We start from the raw sequence: 22,650 nt of genomic DNA on the forward strand, positions 1-22,650 counted from the left end.
ACACACACACACCACACACACACACACACACACACACACACACACACACACACACACACACACACACACACACACACACACACACACACACAGCCAGCTTGAACATTGCTGTACATCAATCTGAAACCACAAACTCAAGTCTCTAAGAGCAATAAACAGAGTAGGTTGAATGTAATTGGCATTTCGTTCCACTATGTGAACTGTTCTTGGCTTACAGCCTGGTCAAACACGGTGGCTTTATGTAAATAGAAAATAATTATAATTTCAGGAATTAGAAAAAATATATGTGGAGATTAAGTTGTTGTGGCTAGTAAAAAACAAGAAAGGATGCATGTCATAAAACTATTATGTATTGGATTCACACCTAAATGAAATATTTAACTTACTTTACATTACAACTTGGAAGCCAAAATAGTTTAACACAAGACTGTCAGCAAATGTCAAGATCGTTGTTGACTTTGGAAACTGACATGAATATGTTGTCTCTATTTTAGGATAGGTACTTATCTTTCACTTGCCAGAATAGCCCTGTGTCATGGGCTGGCTGTGTCATTACATACATGTACCTACAACTACATCATGTAAATCAAATGAATCTTATGATTATGGAATAAAAAATGAGCACACACAGGATAGTCAGTAAGTTAATGAAATCCTCTCAAAGACAGGATCTCTATTTTAACACTGTGATAATTAAAGTACTGCACAGTTGTAATTTACAGCCCTCGCTTAATTGCATAGGAAAAGTAAAATGGGAAAGGTCTATGAGGAGATTAAAATGGTGTGTGTGTGTGTGTGCAAGCGTGTGTATTTCTGCTCTTGACGCCAGGCTGCAGCCTTAACAAGGGATTTCCATGCACCTAAACAACAAGATTATATATTTTAGCATCATGGAATCAATCAAAGATTAGGTAATGAAATATGTACTGCCCTATTTTTGTCTGCTACCAGGCCCTTTGACAAATCGAGTACAATCCAAAATCTCCATAAATCACTATTAAAGACAAGTATATCATCACCACCGCATATATCTTCCCCAGCCTGACCCGTAGAGTAATGAGAAAAGGCCTAGACTATCTTGTCTGATTAATTCATTCAAAATGTCGGCTGTTATTCAAATGTGAGGTTGCTATTTGAATAAGACTTGACAGCAATGTCTGAAGAAATCATTTCTGGTTTGTGAGGCTGCTGCTGCATTACTGATGATGGCTTATGAAAATGTTAGAAGCAGGGAGTATTTTCTCCCTCTACGCCACTTCTCTCCCCCTCTCTCTCACCTCTTTAGTCATGATAGCTCGGAGAAGTATGTCATTACTTCAACCCGTTCACAATTAGGGCTCTTAGCACTTATTTCCACAGTCCTCAGTGTTTTTGCATTCCCTCCCACAGCCAGTCCAGATCTACAGGGCAGTGCTTTGGCTCCACAAGAGACATGCTGGCAGAGAGCGAGGGCATGGTTTTTACAACCGCAGCTCCCCCACTGCTGACAGCCACTGCTGCCAAAGTGACACACACTGTTTGGCTTTCCCACGTTCATACAGATCTTCATCTTGATCACACAACTAATCACAATTACTCCTCACTCGGATTTCCCAGCATCGCTCGCTTTAGCTCACCATACTAAATTATAGATGAGGTACACTACAAAATGATCACAGGTGTACAGCCAAGAATTGTAAAACACCTCACTCTATGGCATGGTTTTCCCTAAGCCTTGTTTCTGATCTTTACTGAAGGTTTGGGGAAAGCGGCGGAGACAGAGTGGGGGTGGGGAGGAGAGAGGATGGAGGAATCGGAGCCTGTGGGTCTACGTGCATGAGGCTGGTGCACAGCACTCTATCGCTTCTCTCATCAAGCAAGGATTCTAATCAGGGCTCGGGAGATATAAGACGCTCAGTCATTAAATAAATTAACTCTGCCACTCCATGCTCTCCTTCAGCACCCGGGAGGCCAGGCAATGCTCGGCATACTTACAGACAGAGGCACCAAGCACCCTCGAACCAAGCCTTCACACCGGGACCTGACAGGCTGGCTGACTTGCGCACATGCACACATGATGTTAGGGTTTATTTTTCATTATTTAGAGAAAGAGGGGAACCACGCCTTCTGTCCTAACACACCTATGTTTACCCTTGCATGGGAGGCCTCTCAATTTACATAATTATCTTCAAAGTCCAAAAGCAAATTGAGGACATAACAGTACAAAATTCAGACTGACATGTGCAGCAACTTACTATATAGAAAGGTAAAGGGGGATACCTGTCAGTTGTACAACTGAATACATTCAACTGAAATGTGTCTTCCGCATTTAACCCAACCCCTCTGAATCAGAGAGGTGCGGGGGGCTGCCTTAATCGACATCCACGTCTTCGGCGCCCGGGGAACAGTGGGTTAACTGCCTTGCTCAGGGGCAGAACGACAGATTTTTTCCTTGTCTGCTCGGGGATTCGATCCAACAACCTTGTGGTTACTGTGCCAAGGTTGAAATAGTCAACAAAGCCCTGCAACTATGCTGATTCATTGACTTTATGAGATCTTGTTGATGTGGGCTTTGAGTCTTAGTACACTGCAGTACAAATCCTCAACAGGAAACAACTGAAATGATGAATGGTGAGACAGTAACTGTTCAGATCACTGAGAACCAAAATAAAAGCTGACATTGTCTTCCTACACACCCATCTGAGAGCAGAGACAGACCCTTATGAGGCTTAGTGATTGACTGTTTAAAACGTTGATATTTCTGCTGCTTGCATAAAGTCCTACCTTCCACAGTAGTATGAGGGGGGAAAAGGCTATCTAAATATGTATCAATCATTCTGAAAGAGCTAGTGTTTATTTGAGAAGAAGTGTGAGAAATACTCTGTGTCAGCAAAATGTCTGTTGTCAAAACTTGCTTTTTGAATTTTCACTGCAATGTGCAGAGACACATGTCCTTAGAAATCGGTTACAAGGTGCCTGGTATCATCCTAATGCATGCTTTAATTCCACATTACGTAGAAATGAAATACCTGGGAAGGTGGAAAATACATTAGTGAAAGTAAGGCCTGAAAAGAAAGGTCTGGGGATCTCTATGGCAGACAGGATTAAATATTAATGTGTCTCCTGCTAGGACACAACAGATACTCATATCATGGCTACTGCACATCAGTTCATTGTGTTCACTCATTGGGCCCTGAATTGTTCACTTTCAGAAAAGCCTCAATGTTGAAGATGTTAAAACCCAGTGCAGTCAAAAATGTGATTTCCTGTGTTTTATATATATTTCCACAGGTTGGAATGATACTGTCCAATTGTGAAAGTGTTGATAATGTCATTTTAGTGTAAGAGCTGTTTGAAAAGACCACTTGAAATTTCAGCCTGTTTTGGTGGGATGGAGTTTTGGCAGTAAAAAAGTGAATAGACCAACAAGAAAGACAGTTCATACTCTTTGCCAATAACAGCTAGTTTTCTGTTTTTTCCTACCCACTCAGACCTATCCGCAACAGTACTAGCTACATTCTTGTTTGAGAAAATGTTCTTTGCTAAGAAGCAATTTTTAAAAACCATTTTAATTGAAAACAATCACAGTAAGATACATAATTGTTTCCCAGAAATTATTTGAGATAAAAATGGCTGCATCGGACCTTTAAATAAGATTTATGTTGGTAATTTCAAAAACACAGATACTATGAAAAAGCACATTGTCATCATTCTTTTTTTACAACATTGAATATATCTTATTTTAGTTTTCACAGACATCATAAATAATTTTGATATATGGATATAGGTTGCCAGCATGTCATTAACTGGTTTATAATATCTATCGACATATAGTAGAGATGTTAAGCGAATCTGATAATCAAATGAAACATACATTTGTGAATAACTGTTAGGTTGTAATATTAGTAATTATCTATATCAGTAGGTGCTTTTACTTTCCCATGTACTTCCTAACAGCGATAACTCCAAGGAAGACTGAGTACTCCCACCAGCTTGCTACTGGACAGGATGGGTCCACTTCCAAATCAGGGGAGCGGACCCATCCTAAATTCATTAGGAGGGACCATCCAATCCCCCACCGCCTTCCTCTTGAGGAAAAACGGGAAAGAAAAACAGCAGTAATGTACTCTGGGTGACATCCACTTTCTAAAGAGAAGAGAAACCAGCCTCTTTCGCTTTTCAATCCCCATCAAAGTGGAGTAAGAGGAGGGACAGCGTTCCCCTACTCGCCGTCATTAATCATGACTTTCTGGGAGCAAGCGCYTATTAATTTCTGTCATCCCAAACATCACTGCATATTGTTATGGCACGGCTTAGTCCTCATTCACCACCAGACGTTACCCGCTTGTCCTGGCTGAGGGGAGACTATGACGGTGTGGCTATGTTCAGAGCAAGAGGCCTTTATCCCTGGGGCTCTGACACCAATTAAGCCATTTCACCAAGAGAGGAAAACAGGACCTGCCGTTTCACTTTAACATGAGCCATCACCTAGCCTTTGGCCACTTGCCATCTTTCCGTTGCTTCAGCCCACAAAAATGAACTTCAAGGAAGAAAAGGAAAGGTACATTTCGAGTAGTCTGAAACATTCACCAACCCATAAGAAAATATGACGATAGAAGGGGAAGGGGTTTTCAGTCCCTTGTATATTGTTTTAGGAGTAAAGATAGTAAATCTGAATCACTTAATAATATAAGGTTTCTCTGTGTTCAACACCAGGAGCCAATAAGTTGCCTTTAAAAACACAAATACGAGGCCATCAAGGAGTTTTAGTGAAATGATTGATACTATGTTCCATCTGACCAGGCAAATATTCAAAATGTTCTATTCTCATTTTAATGTTAAGTAAAAAAGACTATCAATTGATAAACAATCTCTGTCCCTAATAATAGTTAATAATGCAAGGTAGTACCATTTAGTGATGACTTCAAAACTGGCCATCCAGATGCTTTCAGACATTTACATCTGCTTTTAAGTTTTTAATGTTGCCTTTTGGCAGGCAGCAGAGTGGGGCTTGTCAGGGCAGGGGCAGAATAGTGCAAGGTTTGGTATGAATTAAATATTAGAAATCTTAACACAGCAGCCAATAAGAATTATTTGCCTTATTAAAGCAGCAGAAGACGCTGATTAAATTTTCATTGCATTGCAGTCTTTTTCCCATTTCTGTCTTCAATATATCATTCTAATGTATGAACCGTGTGGAACAATGGCTTGCGGAACAATAGAAAAAGGGACTTAATTTCAGATGAACAAATAAGGAGAGAACTTTAGAAAACACCTTTTGTGAAAACAATACATGTGATAAGGGCAGAAATAGACAACAATAACACATTGTTCTGTTTTCTATAATAGCTACATAACGTTATGCAACATTGTATAGTATGTGTGTGGTAACATGGATAACGATTTGAAGCCTTGCAATGTTCAAATGTTAGAACTGTTCAAATAAAATCTGTAAATCTAATCATCTAGATGAAATTGAAAATGCCAACACCTCTCTGATCCCTTCACTATACCCTGTTACTGTATTACATGGATAATATGATATGTATCATCAAACCTCGAAAGATGACTCAGTCAATTATAGAATGGATCAACACAAAAACAAATAACATCAAAATATATTTCCTGTAAACAGAGGGGGGGGGSCCCTCTTTACTAAAAACATTCTGGTATGTTGGTTGTCCACATTTAATGTGTATGGGGAGTAAATGATCATCAGGCATCTATTGCCCCATGAGAAAATATCTTCTCTGAAACACTGGAGCTAATGAAATGGGGACCTATAAATACCAGTATCATTACCGAGAGAGGACTTGCTTTGTACCCGTCTCTCCATCTGACACTCTTTACACTAATAACGCTCTATGGAAATATTGTTTCACCATCTAATGATACTGCGTTAAAACATTAAGATCAGGATTGGACTCAGATAAAGAAACTCTATAGGAAACATCCGGTAACCAAACCTTTGCTCTGTTTCTAGTTGTATCATTCTTATTACTGTGTAACAGTCTGCCCATTGCATTGGTGCAGTGTCTCTGTTACCTGACCTGATCTGTGATTAGCTCTTACTCAATCAATATCACTTATCGCTCCATAAGATACATTCAGACTATTCCTCAATGGGCTTGAACTGAATAGTACCTACACAAATCTAGCATACTAATGTATACTTATGAAAACATCAATAAATAAACATAAAACGCATTGATTTAACAGAATTACTCGCTGTCAAATCTATATCTGACAGGAACCGTCCAGCGAGGTGAGCATGGGTAAATGGTAATTTTATATTTTGCTGTAGTACATACGGGACATAAACACCATTGGTGGTTGGATGGCTTTTCAAGCTTTTATGCTTTCTGACAAAATTATTGATGACAACACATCACAAATTGTACTWATGTCATATACATGTCAGGAGAAAAGCATAAAATATTGAAAACAGCTGTGGCTGGCTTAACATTCACTTCTTTGAATGAAAATGTAATGTTTCATACTGAGCGCAATTTGGTTAACCTGCAAAGAATAGCTGACAAGTCAAAGGTGATATCGAATTCATCAGCTGGTCTCTTTCTGGTCTGAAGGGCGCACAACTCCAGTAATATATTAGAGGAGAAGCCTCGCTAACAGATGCCAGGGCCCTGATGGAGAACAAGCTACCTCCATGTTGCAAAAATGTCTCCAACATGAACATGAAGCACCAGGTGGCCCACGGGGGAAACATTATGACATCTGACCGCTGGAGAGGAGGGCCTAGCTATATGCAACGATCACAGTGAAATAAATGTGTTAAAACATTTATTATGATCAGTTATACAGGGGTTGAACATCTTGAATTAACTAACARGACAGACAAACTTATTCCCATTGACAAAAAAAAGTTTTGAAGCCAACTGAATTAATAAACTCCAATGAAATTCCAATAACAGAATTCTGTCTATGAGGTAATATTCTACATGTTCATATTCACTGTATTTTTTTGAATAACAAAGAATGGAGCAAACCGAACGATCTGAGGTATAAGGTAATTAAATGAAACATGAGCTCATCTCCAGAGTTGGYGGTGGGGGTGCAGGGACCACATTTATTAAATGAGATTAGCAAATATAAGACAATGTCATTGATACCCAGACTGGGTCAATGTGGGAGGAGCCTTTCTTCCTGATGGATGAGGCTGAACAATGCTGAGGAGGATCTGAGAGATTTATTCTAATTTTCTTTTCTATTATTCATCACGCTTCAGCAGCATGTTGGTTCAGGTGGGATACTCTGTTTGGTTAGCTGAGAGAGGGACCAGAACACTGAGGATAATGGAGTGCACAGAAAGCAAGCAATGCTGCTCCAAGCTTTACCGATGTCAAACGTTTCAATCAAGCTTTCCCTTTTGCATCCCAAGCAGCCTCTCCTGGCTGCCACCGCCTGAAGATAACTATTTCACCAACTTTGTCATGCCTAATTAACAACAACTCAGATGTACAATTGAGAAATGTTGCAATTAACCTACTAAAATATTGTTGGAGGATGCACATTTTTATGCCAGTTGCCATAAAGACTAATTTGTATAATGTATTGGCAAAAATACAATTATGGGCTGCTGTTCGCACAGGAGTCCACAGAAAACGCTTACAGCTATAGAAGAGGTAGCGAGAGAGGCAAGCATAAGATGGGGTGTGTGTGAGTACAGATGGAGGGTCATCAGCACCAGCAGGTTATCGTACCAAAGCACCTCATTCAGATCAGAATCAGATTCAGGTGCTGCTATARTGTAGCAGTCGGGAAAACAAAATACGACAAATACTGGGAGAATGTGAACATATGACTTTCCAGATTTCCCTCCCCATCGATACTGATACGCACCCCACTTTTTCTATTTTCTCTCTTTATCATATGCTTTTTTTCTCTGCTGTTAGGAGAAAGCAGGGGATTTGGGAGCTGCTTAGATAACCTCCCCATCTTCCCAATCCCCTACCCGCTGCAGAGGAAGCACAAGTAGCCCTGCCATTGAGACGGCCAGGAACCCAGCTGTGAGCGAGCCATTCTGCCGAGCACTATCTAGTCGCAGCAGCCGCATCACTGAGGCACTCTCGAACAAAAAGCATCCAAAGTCAATTGTCTGTCTGTTGAATGGATTTCTGTTCSKCGGCATACATTGACTGTGGTATTTTGCACAAATCAACACTATAAAAAGCAAAGGGTAAAGAACAAGGCAGTCTTCACAAATATTGGCTTTTGATCTTGGGCCATGGTAAGGATTGTAACACTSTTAACTTCATTGTTTTCTCAATTTAATATAACTATAATCATAATATTCATAATAATCATAATGGCATGTCAAATTAACAACAAACTAGATTTAGGGGTCTCATTAACTCTTTGTCAGGGAGCCTTAAAATGAATGTTCCCTAAAGGTTTGACAAATGTTTACACCCTCAATCCTAACTATATTTACTCAGGGTAATGCATTTAGTCAGCCTTGCACGTGGTTAATTACAACCTCAATCTGAAAGTTACTCAGCCAGTCAGTCCACTGTTCATAACCACAGCGTGCACATAGATGAACTAACAGACAAATACTGTGGCATGTTCAGCAGTGGTATCAGCAGTATGAGGAGGCTAACATGTAGGCTAACCCTACCCCCCTAGTCAGATACTGTAACTAGTCTCTCTAATCCACTGCTCTACACACTGGATCTGGGCATTTATCAGCCTGAGCCTCCTGCAATCTCCTACCTCTCCAGACCAGACCTCCCATTTCTGAACTTGATGAGTCAAAGGTCAGGAAAACAACAAGTCAATACACAGCCAGGAGGAGTGCAGTGCAGCTGAGAGAGCTGTGGAGAGGACTAAGCCTCTGTGGCGCGCTGTGATTTAGCCTGTAATAGTTTTCTGTAATCTCTTTCTATTGATTAAACCTCACATCAAAGAGGAGTGCTTTTGCAGAACCTTTCCTTTTCCTGGTCAGAAATACCATATGGAGGTAATCTTTCACCTTTGTTATTCTTGCTGCTCCCGCTGCTGATGCGAGCCTCGCTTCCAGGGCAAGAGAGAGACGAGAGGAGAGAAAACAAACCCAGCACAGAGAAACTACTGCAAAACCCATCTGATTAGCACTGAGATCTCATGCCCAATGCACTGTATGTCTTCCTCAAGCTACAGTAAAAAAAAAATAATCAGCAAACGTATCTTTTTAGAGTTTACTTTTCTTTATCTACCCCTGACATGCTGGGCACAATTCAGAAGAGGTGTGGACAAAAGGAATGTATCAAAGAACAAACACGTGTCATCATTTGCAGATTGCTGGTATCAAACATGATGAGTGAGAGAGAAAATAAACAATGGACAATAAAAAAGGTAAAGAATTGTAGCAGTTTCAGCAATATCTCACATTCAGCTCATTGAAATGCAAAAACAAGAGAAAGTGAAAAAACAAACCCCTCCTGCTAAAAACACTCAATTTACTGACAGGCAAATGACTTCATGCTGCCACTTAATCTAATTTCTTGCATAATGCCTCCTAATTAGCATATCAAAGTGCATTAATATTTCTAGGGCATTAGCGATGAGGAAATCTGCTCTGGGTCTACAATAAGAGTAAGAAGAGTGCCAAAAATCCTCTGAACACTACAAATAGTCTGTTTACCAGTCAAGTGCATCCCACTTTCTTTCCCAACCACACAACACCCACCGCCATGCACCAAGTTCCCTAGTGCGTTTCTGAGATTCTAGGTGGGTTAAAATGTCCTTCTTACTTCTAACATACATATGAATGTAAAAAAAACGGAACGTTCTGCACAGTATTGAAGCATATCCTGTAAACATAAAGTACTTACAGCCATATTTGTTTGCTGCACTGCTGTCAAATTCATGTTTGGATATGGTTTTCCCCGGATGGGATCATTGGGTGGCTAAATGACATTGAGATTATGTGCCAGTGAACAGACATGAAAGGAGAAAACAATCCCTCTGTATGATGCCACGGGAGCATGTGAATGACCCACAGTGGGAGAGAAAAACTGTTTGGTTAAGAAGGCCACCAGACCAGCTGAGATCTGTCAATGGCTAAGAGGGGGAAGACTGTGACTCCAAACCGCAGATTAACCACACACACACTCACACAGATACACACACATGCACACAGACACACTCTCTCACACACACAGAGATATATACACATACACACACACAGACAGACACACATCATCCATTACCTCTTCAAACAGATGTAAATCCAAGTATGTTTGCTGTCATTGTTTACATGGCTACAATACAAACACTTCAGGTTTGATTTAGCCTGTTTCTATTTACACCTGGTACAATGTGATCCAAGAATAATAATAAGCATTTTAAATTTTCAAAGATTTCTCTCTCCTTACATGTACATTGTACTAATTGCATTTAATTGTATTATGAAACTACTGATACAGTTGTATTATGTATCTATTGATACAGTATAATCAAATAAAGCACTGGATGATCTGATTAAAATGAGATCAATAATGTCCATATGTCAAAACACACACACACACACACACACACATCTCAATTCCGAACTAAAACTGGATTTAAATTCTCAATAGTAAAAACAAAGACTTTACAGCTACTCCCATACTTCACACAGCACACAAAACACATACTGATCAGAGGGACTGGGATAGAGAAAATGTACAACCAGAAGCATTGCTACACACAGGCTTTTCCAAATTGAGTGCTCAAACAAAGTAGCACAGAAGTACAGTATATTATTTACTGGTTTAGTTCTTGTGGAAAATGACATTGAAACAAAGACCATCAAAGGGATTAAAGAAGATTACAACAACTGGAATAGTAAACAAGCTKATTTAAATAATTAGCATACTTAGAGACTCTATTTCTCATGCATAATTAATTAGATATTTAATGTAATATAAAATATAAAAATGTCAAAAGTAATCCAATATGTGCCCACGGAGATAAGTTCTACAGGTGGGGTTAAGATCTGAAAGCGTGTAGGGGTACATGCATATCGTGTGTGTTGATACTAATGCATGGATTAATCTATGATGCACACTCATACAGTATCAAACATACAGTATACTCACAGTCGCTCCCACATCGTTATATAGAGCTAAAACATCCAGTGATCATGTTCCCCCTTTTTCTTACACAATCACTCTCTCACTTTCCCACTTTCTTCTCGACAGGCATAAAGAATACCTCAAGTAGGCTAGGCAGCCAAGAGGGCCCTTCTCATGCCCCTGCGGACACCTCCTGTGGCCGAGAAGTTCATTAAGTTTTATGATCTCACCCAAGTCACTTCTGCTTATAAGCCACACAAAGGCCATGAATCTGACACCTCGTCACTATTTTAAAGCAGTAGCAAATTAATGTCATTTAGGGGTTTCTGTATGATAGGCAACTTTCAACTGGGTTTAAGAGTTTACCGATATTTGACAACTGTCATCCCTCTCTCTCTCTCACTCTTTTAAAGGATACCAAAATACCAAACGTGGCCTTGACTAACATGTAGGGAAAAATGCCAAACGCTTGCACCACTGTTGTGATACTGTCTTTTGTAGTCATAAACGACTGGAACTTGACATAATATGATTTACCATTGGTATCGAAGATCACTATTCACTAGCGAGAGTAAAGTGGACAGCTTATAATGCTTCTGCAACAGCTTGATATAGAACAAAACATTTCAATAACTTAAATGATTTAAATGTTAAATCCATAAAATAAAGTCTTAAAGAAATAGTTCAATATTGTGGATAAAAATAAAGAGCCTCTGCCTATTACACTGTATAAAGTATCCCCCAGAAAATCAGCCACACACCCTTTAGTAATGAATCAACAGCAATATTTTTTATATGCTTTCARATAGGCCGTCATTGTAAATAAGAATTTGTTCTTAACTGACTTGCATAGTTAAATAAAGGTTAAATTAAATATTACAAATATATACACTTACAATACTGAAAATGTTAATTTTGTATATTGCATTGCAGTCCAAACACTACAATAGGTCCAAACACAACAATAGGTTTATATGTGAGAAGTTGACTAGCACTAACCTCCTTTTGGCTCATCAACATTTTCAGAAGTATCCTATCCACAAAAAATACCTTCTCCAATAGCGTGGGCGTAAAATCATAGTATTTGTTGTCATATCCAAAAGTGATATTATATTTATTAAGACCATATGATATGCATCTGGCCTTGCAACGACTGGTCTAGGCTACCTACCCTAACAAAAGCGTATTCAAGATGCACACCATCACATCACTGACTGTAGCATGTGGTTCCTGTCTTCTTATGAGCAATCTCCTTTCGGCAAAACCCTCAGGCCCACTAGAAAGACTTTGGGCAAAAAACAGAAATGAAAATGTGCATTATAATAAAATAGTGTTCTATCGATATATGGTGTTTGATTTGCTGTGATGTCAGGATTGCATGGCATTGCGACGCACAAGAACGATGCATAAGACAGGTTGCACAATTAGTATGCTAACCTTAGTAGCTTGTGGATTTATCATGGTTAGAATTTGAAAAAGGTTATCTTAAAGTAGCATGGTTCCACAATTGTTCACTCATGCGCTCGCACAGACTGGCATGCACAAACTCACTCACACAGCCTGTACACACACACAATAGTGTTGTTTGGGGGAAGCCTATTTAACTTTTTGAYTTTAACTCATCATCTTGTAGAAGGCTAGTAGTAGGAAGACCAAACCAATTTCCTGTTTAAAAAAATATACCAATCTTTAAATCATGTCCTATTTTCTAACAATATATTAACCCTCATACAGTTACTCCTTCGTAGGCTACCCATTTGTATTAGGAAATTAATATTAATGRGGGCAAGAGACTTGTTCTAAAACTTGTGTCCCCACATGCTGGGCAGATATTTGAATATTATGTTTTCTATTAGGCTCTACAATGCTCTTATATATACTTTCCACAGTTTCATTGCACTTAGCTTGTCACGTTAGAAACGGCTGGCTCTATTGATCGTCTGAATGCTTTATGTGCGTTACAGAAGGCAACAATGGTTAGACTCGTGCCAATAATGCCAATAGTGATCCATCCTGTGGACAGCAAACCTCATTAAGCACGAGATTATAATCTAACTGACTAAATATAGGATTAATAATTACCATCACTGTTGGCTATACTTTCCATTTTAATAAAAAACGAGATGCATGGCGCTGAAACGGCTCATATAATGCGCATGGTGTGGTGTAGCCTAATAAAACCAAAGCAAGTGAATTTCCTTTATTTATGATAAAATATGGAGGATTGTTACGCACCTCATTGTCCATTCCATCCCTATGTAACCATCGGATAACAACCCTAATATCAATTTCTACATGAGAGCACCGATATCTTTTTGCGGAGATCTGCAGATGCTTCTCAAAGGCTGTAACGTTAACCATAACCTGAATTTTCCCATTTAAAATGTCATGACCGACGGGAGCTGATTCTGTCTCCCGCTTGATAACTTCGGATAAGGCTGCCAACGGGGAGAGTAAAGATGGCGGTGTGCAAATGCGTTGGGGCTCAGCAATGTTGCRTATTGATACAGTCCTCCTGATGTTAAATCTTCCACTTTAATTCATGTGAAGTCTTACCTGTTTTCTCTTTGATCTCGCAGAGGACGCTGAAGAGTGCAGGTTTCATTCTGTGGCAGTTCAGTCCATGTTTCCTGTTTCAGTTTGAGACAAGAACCAACATTGAAATATAGTCACTATAACACCTCAGTTGTTAAAACTTTTAAGATAATAATGTGTCTTTGTTCTTTACAATAACTTCGAGGTCTTGCTAATTTTGCACATGTTGACATGCATCGCAAAGTTGTAGCATAAACAGTGATTTGTCAACACGAATGACGATGGATGCATTGTTTGTTGAAATGCTAACTATTTTGTAAGACTTCAAAGTTTGTTTAAAAAAKGTTTATTTGTAGAACATTCACAATTGAAACTACGAGTGTAGGCCTACATTCAAAATTGTTGCTATTGGTAAATAACTTACCATGGAATTACATTTGGACATTAGCCAACGTTATTTTTAAATATCAGGAGTTACTGTGAAACAGTACTTTACAAATACGCATCAATGTTTACAGGAGCCCCAACCTACCAATTCGCAACATTATATGTAAATGCAATGTAAAGCCTGCACTTTGCACATAAAAGTTTTTTTTGCCTCCACACAGCCAGAAGCAAGTTTCAAAACTATTAGAATTACTGGATGACAGCTGTTAACTTTTTAATCTACATTGGCCGCTGCAAATAATTTTGACCATGGGATTGCCATATGGATCAGCATTTTATAGCCAGCCTTTTATTACATGAATGTTAATTAGCTATAGTGAGTAATGGTGCGTAAAGTGTTTTGTAAAGAAAACATATAAATGAACCAACTTTGCTTGCGCCTCGTCCAGACTTTGGTCAGTAATGGTCATTATTTGATGCAGAATGTCACCGATATCTTGTTTTCTCCCATCATCTATCCCATCGTGTCCATGTGGAGGCGGCAGTGCCATGCCTCCTTGTATCGAGTGGCCAGCCAAGCTGACACCGCCGAGAGCCTGCATGATCCGGGCTTGTTCGTCCATAGTCAGCCGAAACAGAATCACGAAGCCACACAAATGGAAACTTGGCTTGAAAAACTCACATACAAAAAAACAACTACAACATGTGTTGCGTTAGAGAGCTGTATATTGGTGATATTGCGTTTACGCGTAGCCTATAAGAAAAAATAAATAGGATAACGTTAGCTGAGTACCAGTAATGGTATCAATATCGCGTGTCCAAGTAATCACTTTCTTGCAATCTTCCTTCTTTATGCACGGTCCGAAGTGTGAGTATCTATAAATGTTTTTGTCCGAAAATGCATAAGCTATAATTGTTCAAACTTATTTGTCAAAATGACAGCCGCTGTCCCTCGTATCCTGCAGGAGTCCTCTTGTCAATTCGTCTTTCTCTTTTGAGTTGACGAGTTGTGTATGATTGCTCCTTGCTGATCTGTCATTTATTAGTCGTCTTCTTTTGATTATGTTTCCTCGTACAATTCCTCTTGAAAATGTTCAAATCCCCATTATTGTCAGCAGGAAACAAAATATCCAGTTAAAATTAACAATAAACATGTGAATGAAAATATAAAAAATATAACACTTAGACAGGAAATTAGTAGGCCTACCTGCTACCTGTAAATGTATTGCAATTATTTAAAAAAAATGTTTTGCATTAGTGGAAAAATTATAGAAAAAAAGAACAGCGAGAAATTAATTAGGCTACACGCTGTAAAGCGATGCGCAAAAATATCTGCCTGCTGAAATTTATGAGCGCGAGCCTCTGCCTCTGTGTGCTTTATGTTGTTTGATGGCAGAGGTAGTGAGCGATTGAAAGTGTGCCAATGCCACTCACTCAGTGCAAACGTGTCAGAACAAGAGCTGGAGAAAAAAAAGACAACATCGAAATACAAATGCATGCTCCGCCCATCAGAGGAGGGGTCTATATTCTTGTCACTTCTCTGGAACCCCGAAAGCTAAAATTCTAGTGCATTGCTTGAGATGGTGATTATAATGACGAAATAACGGTGTAGTTCCACTTGTCGTGTGCCTCACGAGTGCACGTGCACCAAAATACTGTCATTCCACACATTATACAAATGTGCATGTTACAAACAAAATAAAATGCATAGGCCTAATCAGATGTTTATATAGTTTAATACAGAACTGATAATGAATTGCACAGACTTTTTGCTTTTCAGTGCTATGGTATAGTCATCTCTACCAAGCCGAGGCTCATAGGGTAGGCAAGCAGTAAACTTGTTTATAATATTGGAAATAAACCACTTCGACCAATCAATGCTGTGTTTGAATGCGACTGACGACCAGAGTGTCCTATTGCTGGCAGATGCATGGTCCTGAAAGCCCACCCACCATATCCTCTATCGTCACTGTGCTTGAACAAAAGGATAGAAACTTCTGATTGGTCGTTGCTATGGGTGACATGCATTGCACAGGCAGGCAGCGCTGCTCAGCGCTCCCCTGCAGTTGCTATGGCAGCAGACAAGTTGTTGAGCTGGATGCAAGGCTACAACATTTAAGCTTCATATACCTACACACCATTCATATAAGACTGTTTCATTGAAATCACGCAAACACCCCAGAATAGCAAGTGTGGGATGAGTATATAATATACAGTGCATATGGAAAATATTCAGACCCCTTGACCTTTTCCACAGTTTGTTAAGTTACAGCCTAATTCTAAAAATGGAATACATCATTTTTTCCCCTCATCAATCTACACACAATACCCCATAATGACAAAGCGAAAACAGGTTTTTAGACATTTTTGCAAATGTATAAAAAAAAAGAAGTATTCAGACACTTTGCTATGAGACTCCAAATTGAGCTCAGGTGCGTACTATTTCCATTGATCGACTTTATTGGAGTCCACCTGTGGTAAATGCAATTGATTGGACATGATTTGGAAAGGCACACACCTGTCTATATAAGGTCCCACAGTTGACAGTGCAGGTCAGAGCAAAAACCAAGCCATGAGGTCAAAGGAATTGTCCGTAGAGCTCCGAGAAAAGATTGTGTCGAGGCACAGATCTGAGGAAGGGTACCAAAAAATGTCTGCAGCATTGAAGGTCCCCAATAACACAGTGGCCTATGTTCAAGATTCTCTGGTCTGATGAAACCAAGATTGAACTCTTTGGCCTGAATGCCAAGCGTCAGGTCTGGAGGAAACGTGTCACCATCCCTACYGTGAAGCATGGTGGTGGCAGAATCATGGTGTGGGGATGTTTTTCAGCAGTAGGGACTGGGAGACTAGTCAGGATCGAGGGAAAGATGAACAGCGCAAAGTACAGAGTGATCTTTGATGAAAACCTGTTCCAGAGCGCTGGAACGAAGGTTCACCTTCCAACAGGACACCGACCCTAAGCACAAAGCCAAGACAACGCAGGAGTGGCTTTGGGACAAGTCGTTGAATGTCCTTGAGTGGCCCAGCCAGAGCCCGAACTTGAACCCGATCGAACATCTCTGGAGAGACCTGAAAATAGCTCTGCAGCGACGCTCCCCATCCAACCTGACAGAGCTTGAGGGGATCTGCAGAGAAGAATGGGAGAAACTCCCCAAATACAGGGTTGCCAAGCTTGTAGAGTCATAACCAAGAAGACTCGAGGCTGTAATCGCTACCAAAGGTGTTTCAACAAAGTACTGAGTAAAGGGTAATCAGAGGGCTGATATAAATACTATGCATGCCAGTCTCTCTTGGCTAAGAGTTGAGGAGAGACTAACTGCATCACTTCTTCTTTTTATAAGAAACGTTAATATGTCGAAAATCCCAAATTGTTTGCAGAGTCAACTTACACACAGCTCTGACACACACACTTATCCCACCAGACGTGCCACCAGGGGTCTTTTCACAGTCCCCAAATCCAGAACAAATTCAAGAAAACGTACAGTATTATATAGAGCCCTTATTGCATGGAACTTCCTTCCATCTCATATTGCTCAAATAAATAGCAAACCTGGTTTCAAAAAACAGATAAAGCAACACCTCACGGCACAACACCTCTCCCCTATTTGACCTAGATAGTTTGTGTGTATGCATTGATATGTAGGCTACATGCACCTTTTTAAAAAATGTATGTCGTTCTGTCCTTGAGCTGTTCTTGTCTATTGATGTTCTGTATTATGTCATTCTTTATTATGTTTCATGTTTTGTGTGGACCCCAGGAAGAGTAGCTGCTGCTTTTGCAACAGCTAATGGGGATCCTAATTAAAAAAACAATACCAATACTTATGTAAATGTGATATTTCAGTACTTAATTTTTTATACATTTGCAAACATTTATAAAAACCAGTTTTTGCTTTGTCATTATGGGGTATTGAGTGTAGATTGATGAGGGAAAAAAACTCATCCAAAAAAAAATCGCATCCATTTTAGAATAAGGCTGTAATGTAACAAAAGTCAAGGGATCTGAATATTTTACGAATGCACTGTATGCCATTAGCAGACACTTATATCCAAAGCTACTTACAGTCATGCATGCATAGATTTTACGTATGGGTGGTCCCAGGAATCCAAGCCACTACTCTGGTGTTACAAGCCCCATTCTGAACTACAAAGGACCACACCCTACTTTGGTGTAAACTAGACAGAGAGCTCAACATGTTGGTGATAGTGAAGTTCACACAAACTCTGTCCTGGTGGCACCATACGACCCATCACATAACATGTTATATTATCTTAATTCATTGTAAGGCTGAATTAAAGAGGCCATACAGAAATTTTACCTCTGGAGGTGCTCTTGAGGTAAAAGGGGTCCCATAAATAGACAGATATTCGCCAGAAATTACCTCATTAGACAGGAAGGGGCTCATCCATGCCAATGAGCAAAAGCCCTGTTATCCTAAAAGACAAGATTGTATGGTTTCATTAGTTTTGAGGTAAAACAGTAACTAAACTTACAGCCTCTTTAATGAAAACTGAAGGGCACAACTTTTGACTCAAGCGCATTCCCAGAGGCATTCAAAACTCTTGAGATAAGTTACAAAATGTTGTAAACTGTTCTTGGATCAAACGACCATCATTGGACATGGACAAAAGTGGTTTAGTGTTATCAGAATGGAACACCAATTATTTTTGCATCACTTCATTGAACACRGTGCAGGTACATTTCTTTTGAAAGAAATCATGAAATACATTTAAGAGAGATTTGGTTCTAGACTCAGTCAAGAACCTAAAAGGTCTGAGGGTTGAGATCGCGGCAAGCAGCTTCTACCAAGTCAAAAAGCAAATGAGATTCTCTTCTTTAGCGAACTGTGTGGTTCCGCTCTTTCTTATTCACTTGACCTTGAAGTATCAGCTCAACACACTCTTGAGTTTAGTGAATGGGAGTCCCAGGACTACTGCATTTATCATTGAAATACTGAGCTGTCAAGTCAGACTGCATACCTGTCAAGGAGGGCTCAAAGGTACAGCTCGAGCTCCTCTCCTCTGTTGCAGTGCATGATTCTTCATTGCATTGCATAGCATGACTTTTCACCATTGTTCTCAGCCATATGTCAACATAATTCATTTCCGTACTATGACAGCCCCCTGCAAAAAGACACAGTAAGTTCACCGCACAGTTTACATAACCAGGAGCGCATTATTGTCATAAAACTATGATTTCAATTCTGAAACCATATTATTAATCTAAAATGAATAATTTATTCTTCTTCTATTCATTTCCCTAATCATCTGCAGCAGGAAACCACTGCTTCTGAGGGATACAAAAAAGCACCTTTTAATGCATTTGTAATTCCACTTCAGTTGGTTTAAAGAGGAGTTAGTCATAACTGAAAGTTTATTATACTGTATACCTGCTTTTGGTTGATCTGGATTCATTGAAACAAGCCCCACTTCTATAAAGAAAAGATTAACATTTGAAATAAATTATGCTGTTACAGCTACACCACTTGAGTCCAGGGCAAGAAATCTACGCATCACATTGCATAATGAAATATTCTGATGATCTATGTTTTACCTTCTGTGGACTTTGTTGGGAATGGGCATGGTATAGTTGGAAAGGATGTGTGGTATAAAATGTTTAAGGACTTTAAATTACTGAGCCAAATTAACTCATCACTACTAATGAAATGAGGACTTTTAACACAGAGAATGCTAGTCTGTTTGAACTACACATGAGTGTGCATATACAACACTTCGTCATCTGTTCAAATGTATATTATGCTTCATCTGTTCAAATGTATATTATGCTTTTCAATGTGACATCTGAAAAGACCCACAGGTGCCATAGAAAGCAGTGACTGTGTTGACATATTTCATTTAGGCATCCTTCTGCAAAGCTGTAATTGCCTAATTAGCTTGTTAATTAGGAGATTAGCATGCACTGATATAATGGCTTGCTCTGTTGTGATGGGAGGATAACGTTTAAGTGAGGATGTTATGGGTGTATGATTTTAGAAGCATGGTGTCTGCAAGGGGTCAGGGAATACTAAAGAGTTWAAAAAAAGAAACATTCTGTAAATCTTGTTGAACACAAAACGAATGAATTCAACATTTCCAAATMAATTGAACATCCAAATGTTTTTGCTTTAATATGTCAAAATGATAGGAATTAACAATGTATAATTTGTTATTATGACTCAATCTTTGTAGATTCAAAAGGAACTAGAAGTACTGGTTATGTGTCCACCTCTGACCGACGGTCGTAAGGAGACTGTGAGGTGGATCCTGGTCTGAGTGGTGGCTCTGTGATCCCCTTGCTGAGGGAGATTTGAGTAAATGACCAAATGACCAGAGAAATTACTAACCAAATTATGAACAGCATTTTCTTTGGTTTGTGTACATTGTTCATTCATTTCATGTTATTTATCCCACTGGAGAGCWAGGCRCAGCCAATCAGAAAACGTTTTTTCCCACAAAGGGGCTTTATTACAAACAGAAATTCTGCTCGGCAAAGYAGAAATGCTCATTAACAGGGATGTYAACTAATTTGTGCACAAATTGTAGAAGAACATTTCTGGGATCTTTGAACCTGCTCATGAACCATGGGACCAACACTTTACATGTTGTGTTGATACTTTTGTTCAGTATACAAATAAAGTGGGCAAAGCAGTATGTAAACATTATTAAAGTGACCAGTGTTCAATGATTCTATGTACATAGGTCAGCAGTCTCTAAGTACCAGGTTGTAGCCTGCTAGTAACATTAGCTAAAGTTCAGGGCAGTGTACTGGGTGGAGCCTGGCTAGTGGTGACTGTTTAACAGTCTGATGGCCTGGAGATAGAAGCTGTTTATCAGTCTCTTGGTCCCAGCTTTGATGCACCTGTACTGTCTCCGCTTTCTAGAGGCCGTGGCTCGGGTGGCTGAAGAGGTGCTGTTGCACCACTGTCTGTGTAAACACACTACAGTGGCTTGCAAAAGTATTCATCCCCCTTGACGCTTTTCCTATTTTGTTGCATTACAACCTGTAATTTAAATTGATTTTTATTTGGATTTCATGTAATGGACATACACAAAAATGTCAAAATTGGTGAAGTGAAATTTAAAAAATAACTTGTTGCAAAAAAATCACAAAAAAACGGAAAAGTGGTGTGTGCATATGTATTCACCCCCTTTGCTATGAAGCCCCTAAATCAGATCTGGTGCAACCAATTACTTTCAGAAGTCACACAATTAGTTWAATAAAGTCCACCTGTGTGCAATCTAAGTGTCACATGATCTGTCTCATGATCTCAGTATATACACCTGTTCTGAAAGGCCCCAGAGTCTGCAACACCACTAAGCAAGGGGCACCACCAAGCAAGCGGCACTATGAAGACCAAGGAGCTCTCCAAACAGGTCAGGGACAAAGTTGTGGAGAAGTACAGATCAGGGTTGGGTTATAAAAAAATATGRGAAACTTTGAACATCCCACAGAGCACCATTAAATCCATTATTYAAWAATGGAAAGAATATGGCACCACAACAAACCTGCCAAGAGAGGGCCGCCCACCAAAACTCATGGGCCAGGCAAGGAGGGTATTAATCAGAGAGGCAACAAAGAGACCAAAGATAACCCTGAAGGAGCTGCAAAGCTCCACAGCGGAGATTGGAGTATCTGTCCATAGACCCACTTTAAGCTGTACACGCCACAGAGCTGGGCTTTACAGAAGAGTGGTCAGAAAAAAAGTWWWAAWAAAAAATAAACAAACACGTTTGGTGTTCACCAAAAGGCACGAGGGAGACCCCCCAAACATATGGAAGAAGGTACTCTGGTCAGATGAGACAAAAATTTAGGTTTCTGGCCATCAAGGAAAAAGCTCTTGCGCAAACCCAACACTTCCCATCACCCAAAGAACATCATCCCCACAGTGAAGCATGGTGGTGGCAGCATCATGCTGTGGGGATGTTTTTCATCGGCAGGGACTGGGAAACTGGTCAGATTTGAAGAAATGATGGATGGCGCTAAATACAGGGAAATTCTTGAGGGAAACCTGTTTCAGTCTTCCAGAGATTTGAGACTGGGACGYAGGTTCACCTTCCAGCAGGAAAATGACCCTAAGCACACTGCTAAAGCAACACTCGAGTGGTTTAAGGGGAAACATTTAAACGTCTTGGAGTGGCCTAGTCAAAGCCCAGACCTCAATCCAATTGAGAATCTGTGGTATGACTTAAAGAACTTGAAGGAGCTGGAGCAGTTTTGCATTGAAGAATGGGCGAAAACTCCCACTGGCTAGATGTGCCAAGCTTATAGAGACATACCCCAAGAGACTTGCAGCTGTAATTGCTGCAAAAGGTGGCTCTACAAAGTATTGACTTGMGGGGGGTGAACAGTTATGCACGCTTAAGTTTTCCGTTTATTTGTCTTATTTCTTGTTTGAAAAAATGGTAGATGTGCAGAAGATGAATGTGCAAGTAGAGATTCTGGGGTGCAAAGGAGCAAGATAAATAAATAAATAGAGTATAGGGATGAGGTAGTTGGATGGGATATTTACAGATGGGCTATGTACAGGTGCAGTGATCTGTGAGCTGCTCTGACAGCTGGTGCTTAAAGCTAGTGAGGGAGATATGAGTCTCCAGCTTCAGTGATTTTTGCAGTTCGTTCCAGTCATTGGCAGCAGAGAACTGGAAGGAAAGGCGGCCAAAGGAAGAATTGGCTTTGGGGGTGACCAGA

The 22,650-nt window shown here is 39.8% G+C and overlaps 1 protein-coding gene across 1 annotated transcript in view; it reads right to left on the minus strand.

Annotated features, from left to right (window-relative positions):
- Window positions 1-15,423, minus strand: part of LOC111974815 (pre-B-cell leukemia transcription factor 3) — a 94,205-nt gene extending 78,782 nt beyond the window's left edge. Inside the window, exons 1-2 of the mRNA XM_070447017.1 lie at window positions 14,388-15,423; window positions 13,593-13,666 (exon numbers count right to left, since the gene is read on the minus strand). Coding sequence (XP_070303118.1) covers window positions 13,593-13,666; window positions 14,388-14,581 — 268 coding nt within the window. The 5' untranslated portion in view covers window positions 14,582-15,423. The remainder of the gene's footprint in view (window positions 1-13,592; window positions 13,667-14,387) is intronic.
- Window positions 15,424-22,650: the final 7,227 nt, after the last annotated feature.

This window comes from Salvelinus sp. IW2-2015, linkage group LG15, assembly GCF_002910315.2.
Source record: "Salvelinus sp. IW2-2015 linkage group LG15, ASM291031v2, whole genome shotgun sequence".
NCBI lineage: Eukaryota > Metazoa > Chordata > Actinopteri > Salmoniformes > Salmonidae > Salvelinus > Salvelinus sp. IW2-2015.